The sequence below is a fragment of the Sinocyclocheilus rhinocerous genome, unplaced genomic scaffold (genome assembly GCF_001515625.1).
Source record: "Sinocyclocheilus rhinocerous isolate Xijiao unplaced genomic scaffold, SAMN03320098_v1.1 scaffold778, whole genome shotgun sequence".
In the NCBI taxonomy this organism is placed as follows: Eukaryota; Metazoa; Chordata; class Actinopteri; order Cypriniformes; family Cyprinidae; genus Sinocyclocheilus; species Sinocyclocheilus rhinocerous.
This window is the reverse complement of record NW_015650332.1, coordinates 736671-745263: the sequence shown is the minus strand read 5'-3', so window position 1 is coordinate 745263 and position 8593 is coordinate 736671. Positions and strand designations below refer to the sequence as shown.

The 8593-nt window shown below is 35.7% G+C and overlaps 1 protein-coding gene across 2 annotated transcripts in view; it reads left to right on the top strand.

Annotated features, from left to right (window-relative positions):
- The window catches only part of LOC107711771 (voltage-gated potassium channel subunit beta-1-like), an 85419-nt gene extending 77415 nt beyond the window's left edge, over window positions 1–8004 (top strand). For both annotated transcript variants that reach the window (XR_001636734.1, XM_016516817.1), the window contains one exon: window positions 7890–8004. Coding sequence is in view for 1 of the 2 variants with exons in the window: in XM_016516817.1 (XP_016372303.1) it covers window positions 7890–7995 (106 nt within the window). In the remaining variant the exon portion in view is untranslated. The remainder of the gene's footprint in view (window positions 1–7889) is intronic.
- The last annotated feature ends 589 nt before the right edge of the window (window positions 8005–8593 follow it).

Here is an 8593-nt window from a genome sequence, read left to right as displayed (position 1 = left end):
CATCCAACCTGACAGAGCTTGAGAGGTGAACAGGTGAGGTGAAGCATGGCAGATAATTGCCAAATGCTGATGTGCAAAGCTTGTCGCATCATACCCAAAAATACTTGAGGCTGTAAAGGTGCTTCAGCTAAGTACTGAGTTACTTATGCAATGTACTTATTTCAGTTTTAATTTTTTTAAATGTACAAAGTTGCGACAGTTCTGTTTTACATAAGGCTGCAACATAACAAAACGTGAAAAAATGAAGGGGTTTGAATACTTTCGCAAGGCACTGTGTATATATATATATTACCTAGTACTTACCAATACTTACACTATGAATATAAATGAGATCACCCTGAAAACATTTACCCATTGAACAGAACTTTTCTACCTCACATTTTACAAAGCAATTTACCTCAACAATACTTTAATCTTATTTATTCTTCAGTTGACCTTTAATATACTAGATTACATCAGTCAGATCTCTTGACTCCAGGAGTCCACAGCGACAGTTTCCATTGCGTGCAGCTCAAGCTGTGGAAGTAGGTGATTTGCTCCTGATTTATGCAGATTGCTCCCTCTTCTTTTGAGCAGAGCACAAGGCAAAGCTTTGCTCAATGTGGCAGGCAAGCACAACTGTTCATTTCCAACACTTTATTTACTTCATTTCGCTCTGCATTGCAAGATCCATTCAGTCAGGATTCCAGACTCAGTCTGACACAACTCCAAATATTAGCATCACATATAATATTCTTTCCTCATGAGATGAATCACTTTTTTTTTTACTGCTGGGTGGATCATCTGCAATGTTTCATGCATCTTATTATACCCCTCTGCATTTTGTTGTCCATTTTAAACATGCAGCCCAACATCTCAGACTTTTATCAGCATCAGAATAAGAAGGAAAAGGCCCGTTGTCAATAAGCTTGATTTATGTGTGCTAGCCTGGCACAGAGGCACTGCATCCGTAAGTTCTACCTATTGAGCATCTGGCAGTAGATATTTCTTTATCATCTGCTGCAGAGTAAATATATCTAGATATTAGAAGTTTAATTTTGCATTGTTCACTGTGGTTGGTAGGCAGTCCTTTGAGTTCTTGTATAATGAAGTTTTGATTGCCCCATGACACTCAAATCATTTTTGTTTACTGAAGCCTCTGAAGAAATGAATTAAAGTTCTGTTTTAAATAACCCAAGTGCCAGCCTTCATTAAGTAGAGTGTCATACTACGGCTTATTTTTAACTTCAAATTTCATTCATTTCTTTATTGTGACAGGAAGCAAAGCCACTGACAGAACATTGTGTGAATGAGAGCATAGATATTGCATCATTTTTTTTTCTGAAATTGATTGTGACAGCTGACCTTTGCTGTTTGGGTGGACTTTATTAAATCAAGAGGCAAAATTCTTAGTGTGGTATTTTGTTTTTCAAGGGTACATGGGCTCCAAAACACATTTGAAAACTTAAGCGCCACATATGATGTATACATTTCACTGCGCCATTAACAAAATGTCAAACCAAGAGGCATTGGTCAGCTGATGTTTTTGTATTTTCTTTAATTTTTTTATTAGCTGTCCAATGTGTTTCACAATTTTCTTAATTTGTATCCAATAACAAAAATGTCATGCTTCATAAAATTATATTTTATAACAATAATGTCTTTTATAGTAGAGGACAAAACTTTCCATAGTAGGAATGTCTGTAGTATGTGTTTGCACGTGAGAGAAGCAGACAGTTTTGTAATGATGACAGATGGGGTCTCCCCTGACATATCAGAATACTGGCAGAGTCAAACCAGCCAAACGCTGCTGTATATGCCTCATGTCCTTTTCTTTCAGATTTTTTCTCTCATCCTATCCTCTCATTCGCTGTATTTCATCAAATTCCTATCTTCTGTCTTTGTCACTTATGTAATAACTATATCTTTTCTCTCTCACATGTCACATACCTTCTATGTCTCTCTGCTATGAAACATGAAATAATGTTTCATGTACACAGGGACTTCTTACCTAATTAGGCCCGTACTGGTCAGAGATGCACGTCTGAAGAGACAGCAATTCTCTAAGTATAGCATGCGGTGACTGTAACCTTCATGAAATACCCGTTACAATTCCTCTGGCACATCCATTTCGTTTACAGTATAACACCACGGCACATGGATCCGACACACCAGAATGACTTTTAACACTGGAAAATAGTAAAGAGAGACAGAATGAAACGCAATCTGAGATCACAGAAATGATTTGAGGACAGCAAAATTGCAGACGTGAGACAAACTCTGTGCTGCAAGAACTGAGGCTGACCCTGAAAACCCAATGATAAACATCATAAACCCAACTAGGGCTCAGGTGTGTTGTTCTGGAAAGAGCCAATGCATACAAACACACTCATATACACACGTACAAACAGATGCTGAGGCACATAAGCAGATAGCACGCTTGTATGCTCATGTGCGCTCAAACTGCTTCCAGATGATGCACCTGGGGTCTCAGAATCACCAGAGGTCAGGATCTCATTGACCCAAATCACATCTCCACTTTACACCATCATATTATACCGCATTACTTTATTATGACAGAGTAGAGACAATGGGTGAGAGAACTGTTAATTGATCATTTCTCCATGAATACTGCATGAGTCTGATTCACTCTGTTCTTCTCGGATTATGGGTTACGTTCTCTAAAGTAATCATGACAGTTCAGCTTCCAACTAAATTTTACACCGTCTGCATGCACACACATACATACGCACACAGCCTCATCAGAAAAGCAGCAGGGAGAGCATGGTTACAGTAAACTCCTTGAACTGGCTGTGGTTGAAGTAATGCGTGTATCTGAGTCTCTGCCTGCAGTAAAAGTCTTTGATTCTGTTTGGGGCAGGGAAGGCAGTGCCTCTTAGTGAAAATAATCCACAGTACAAGAATAAAACAGCACAAATATTAAAAAATATGACATTACATAGTGTAGAAATCACTAATTTTACAGTGTCCAAAAGTGACACCAGTAGTTGAAGTTACAGCTGAGTTGCGTTTTATTAAGGCCCCTAAGTCCTGCAGTGATAATGTATTTTTGTAGGCCAACCTGGAAGTTAGCATCACCCTGCTCCCTCAAAAAAAACAAAAAAACAATAGGAATGGATTATTGAAGAAAATATGAAAATATGCTCTGTTTTGTTTGTACACATTTTGTTCATCATGGTAATCTTCACAAATTAACACAACATTTATACATTTTGAAGCCTAAATGTCATATACTACACCATGTACACATGACTTCAACCTCACCACCATTAAGCTTCTGGCATCTCTTTCAGTCTTTCTTTAAAAAAAAAAAACTTAGAATAGTCTGAATTAGAATAGTTTGCAAGAGCAGGATTATAAACACAATGAGGCTCTGAAAATGGACTAGTTAGTAGATGAGTTTACTTGTTCGGTGTGATGTTTAATGTCCCCGCTAACTTCTGTAGTCCCATTTAGCCACTTTAAAAAATAACATTACTGATGTATTTTGTGTCATAGAATAACACGTTAGAATATCTTGAGCTTGTGTTAACCAAAGACATTAACCAAAAACCTGTTCAAAAAAAAAACTTTGCCTTCAGTATGATGGAACCAAAAGTGCTAGAATGCTAACGTGTTTCTGGATTTGGGCCTACAATTTTACATCTGTGCATGCTGTGGGTTTGATGGAGGTAGGCTAATTGAGAATAAATGGGGTAAAGTCATGTGAGAGGAGGGAATGCCTCCATTGTGCTATGATAGGCGTATTACACTGTTCTTGTGATAAATCCTGCCTATTGTTTTTGTGCAGGATTTGCATTTAAATAATGGTGCTAGTGTGAAGTCTAATGAAAAACTAAGTAAACAACTCACTCACCGCTTTATATCATGTCAAAATCAAACTTGAAATGAATTGAAAACATAATCTGTTTTTTTTTGCTTTTTTTTGCATTCATATAGTTATTATTTTTTAATAAATGTAAAAATCAAATTTACACCAACTTGGGCCTGGCTTGCAATCTCCTTTCCAGTTTATCCCAAAGGTGTTCAATGGGGTTGAGTTCAGGGCTCTGCGCGGGCCAGTCAAGTTCATCCACACCAAACTCATTCAACCATGTCTTTATAGACCTTGCTTTTGCACTTGCAGTCATGCTGCAATACAAAAAGAGTCTTCCCCCAAACTATTCCCACAAAGTTGGTCTAAAATATCATGGTATGCTGAAGCATTTTATTTATTTTTTTTAGATACAGTAAATATTCATTTACTGTACTTTAAGAAAATAACTTATATGTACTCCTTGTAGACAGATACGTTTTTTTCTGATTGTCCATATCATACACACATGCAGGCACAATAAATGTAGAATGTATATCTGAGTGTGTTTTAAGTCATTCATCTGAAGAGTCGTGTCCTTGATCTCACACAGTCTTCTGAAAAACACTCCTAATTGATCAGTCACTATTCTTTATTTTGAATCGCTATGCTATATAATACTTTCTGATGCTGTTTGACATCAGAACAATACATCTGCTTTACTCCCTTAATTATTCATTGAGAAACATGTCGAGTGATCAGTGCAAGTCTGCTGAAAGGAGCTGCTGGTGCAATAACTCCTTCAGTGCCCTCAGAGCCACTGGCCAGACGGCCTGCAGGAGTGCCTTTAAAGAGCATGATTATGATGATTAATTACATCGTTTAAACTCAGTCTACTGATTTTAGCACCTCTATCTCACTCTCAGGTTTAAACATCCCCACTTTAACTTGAGACAAACCTAGATGTGTGGTGTGTGCATTTACTGCTTTAAAAGTTATTGGTCTCTGGATGGTTCTGCTCTGTTTGATACTGTCAGTGTAGATTGACAGTCACATTGTAGATGTAGACAGAGAATTACACATTACACGCTGTCCCCTACAACGCAAGTATCCTTTCATTGAGCTGTGCCATTGTTGTGGTCATGCTCCTCTGTTTTTCTGCAGTGCGCAACGCTCCGTTTGTCTTTGGTGCAGCTTATTTTGAGCAGCCCCGTTAATGTAATCTTAACGTCTTTCTCAATCTGACTGGAACCCAATCTTTTTTTTTTTTTGTCCTCTCACTTTTTCAATGATAGATAGCTTTCTTCTGCAGTGATGTCAGTTATAAAATTCAAATTCACCCCAGAGGCTCAAAGACTTCACAACCACATGTGCACTAACAATATTCAATAACAATCAATCAATCAATACTAAATAAATAAATATATATTTAACTTTTTTTTTTTAATTTAGTATTATCCTGAAGTATTCTATGCTCACCAAAGCTGCATTTATTGATCAAAAACTCAATCATACAATTATTAATAATGGTTCTTATCATGCTAAGGATTTTTTGGTGATTATAGATGTCAAAAGAAAATCACTTGTTTAAAATATACATTTTTGTAACATTATAAATGTCTTTGCCACTTTTGATCAATTGAATGCATCCTAGTTGAATGTATATTCAGGCGAGTACTAATTTAAAAAAAATATTGCAATATTGTATACATTTTTTACACAATTCCACTAATTTTGTTAAAATTAGGAACATCAACCTAGATTATTAATTTCTGTAACAGTTGCTTTTCATGATACCTAAGCTCTTAAACTAATATTAATGTACTGAAGAAAAAAAACTTTGATGAATGACTTTCTGTGCCAAGTTTTAGTACTGTAGGTCCAAATATTTGGTCCTGGTGTGTATAAGTATAAGTCTTTAGTCATGTTATTGTTTCTGCTTCTTTCTACCTTGCTCTGGGTCTTGAAAAGGGGAGGCTATTTCCTCGGTCACACTCTTCAACTTAATGTTGTTATGAACTGTCACAAGTTGACAGATGGATCCTTGGAAACGAATGGTAACGACAGGCTGTATATTACAGAACATGCTGTGTAAGTTCTCGGGTCCTGGTTGCGCATTATCCATGTGTAATCTGTCACACATGCAGGTTTATTATCTGCAGCACGGTGAATCTGTTATTATCCTGCACCTTCATTTTCTGGCCTTGATGCAGAGAAATAAATTCATACTGATAGTAGCACAGAGGTAATACACTCTCACTGCAGAATGCACCCGCTTGCATTTTCTCTCTCTTGGTCATCCTTATTTTCGCTCTCTGTCAGCACTTTTCTGTGTTCCCAGCAAAGTTTGTCGCTAATCCCAACCCACTTGATATCAATAAATCTCATTAAAAACAATGAATTCCCTTTCATCTGGTTCATGGTGCTCACACAGCTGTCGTGACCATCTTCATGCTTGCTGTGGAGTCACAAAATCTCTGTAATGTTTTCAACTGTTTATGGGATTTAGCACACTGCATTACTGAAGCTAAGTGGCGCTGTGTTAGACTACGGCCAGAAACATACTTTATGCTTTATCAACACATTGCCAGTGCTACTGTTTGTCTGTGGTGTTAATAACCTGAGATGCCTAGTAATGCCTTTGCTTTTCAACACAAAGTTTGGCTGGCTAGCCTGAACCAGTAAACCTCTGCTGGTATTGTACACCATCTGGACCCAAATGACATTTTTTTCCTCAGTTGAGGGCCATTTAAAAGTTGCCTTGTCAACTAATATTGAAATTTGAGAATGTAAATGGTAACAGCTTAGCATTCACATTCATATAAACCTTTAATCAATCCTGATATTATTGTTCAGATCGCATAAGCATTTTAAAAATGTTAAAACCAGTGTTTTTTTTTTTTTTTTGTCTTTTGATTAAGATATCCTTTACTCATTATTTCAATTGAAATGACATCTATTTATTTAAAAAAAAAATAACATTAATAACAATAAACCAAATATTCAAACAATTGATATAATATTTTTTTTACAAAATTAACAAAAACACATTTGAAAAATGTTCCTGAAGTAAAATTAAAATAATATTCATTGTCCTTTTTTAGTGGTGTTACTGAAATGCATCACAACATGAGTCACAACGTAACTGACAAACCATATTAGTACAGTTCACTAAAACTTAGATTTAAATGCTTTTAATGCTTAAAAATTAAGTAAAATAAAATCAGTTTTGCCCTTTTAATTTAATTTAACCTGTTCTCAAATAACTAAAACTCAAGCTGAAATAAAAATTAATACAAAACTATTTGGACATTTAAAAAACCTAATAAAAATGTCAAAAACACAACAAAATTACCAGTGCTGTCAAACGATTAATCGCGATTAATCGCATCCAAAATAAAGGTTTTTGTTCACATAATATATGTTTATGTACTGTGTATATTTATTATGTATATATAAATACACACATATACAGTATATATTTTGAAAATATTTGCATGTATATATTTATATTCATATAATTTATATTATATATATATAAATATTTTGAATGTATAAACATAACACTTTTTCTTAAATATATACATGCATGTGTGTGTATTTATATATACATAATACATATAAACAGTACACTCATATTATGTTATGTAAACAAAAACTTTTATTTTGGATGCGATTAATCGCGATTAATCGTTTGACAGCACTAAAAATTACTTAAGCTTTAAAATTGAAATGAAAATGGTTAGCATGAAAGTATATATAAAAAATAGATAAAAACTATAATATGTCTCAATGCTAAAATAATAATTAACCTACCAGCAAAGCTAGTTTACTGGTTTTCATTGGTCAGCTTCATCTCATGCACCTCTAGATTAACTGGATAAAAACTAATGAATTTTCTCAGACAATACCATTAAACCTGAAAGAGACACACTTATGTTGATATATTTGCATTTGTGTATGTTATATATTTCAGCTAAAATCTACATTGAGAAATACTGTTTTAGCTCCATGAAGCCTGAACCAGAAGGACACCAATGTCAAATCTAATATAAATGTTTTATTTTCTCTCCCTCCTCTCTCTCTGTCTGTCTAGGAACCTTGGGAAATCTGGATTGAGAGTATCATGCCTCGGTCTGGGTGAGTATTACATTATATCAAAAAAAGATATTTCCATATGCTGTATGTTTTTGGTGCAGTAAAACAGCAGATAGAAGCAGAGACAGTTTTTGCAGAGTTTGTTTCTGTTTAACAATTCATTAATCATGACACCACGCTGACTCTCTCTAGCATTTTCCCTCTTTCATAAACACACACACACACACACACACACACACACACACAATCTGGTTCTTGATGTCTGGGAAAGGAGAACTGGGACTTGAACAGTGGGATATATGAACGCAATTACAAAAGCTGAACTCCAGTAACCGGAGTGGGCCAGTCAGCTTCGGTACCTCAGAGACGGCAAAAGGCAGACTCAGCTTTCAGAGTGAAGCAGGCCAACGCTACAGGGACTCTATATGCCTGTGTGTGTCTTTTAAAATATGAGCACCGTGTATGCATGTTACTAAATATACAAATATCCAGGAAGATAAATAGCTCAGAATGCGTTGCTCATGTAGGAGATGCAGGTGAATCCAGCCTGTGTCTGGTCATGATCCCGTTCTTCTTTCTCTCTCTCCCACCTGTCTGTCAATAAAAAAGTGACAGAGCCCAAAATAAAACTAGCATGTATGCTCACAACTGGTGCGTGGCAGGCTTTTTTTTTTTTTTTTGATTCTGTCACAGACAATGGGA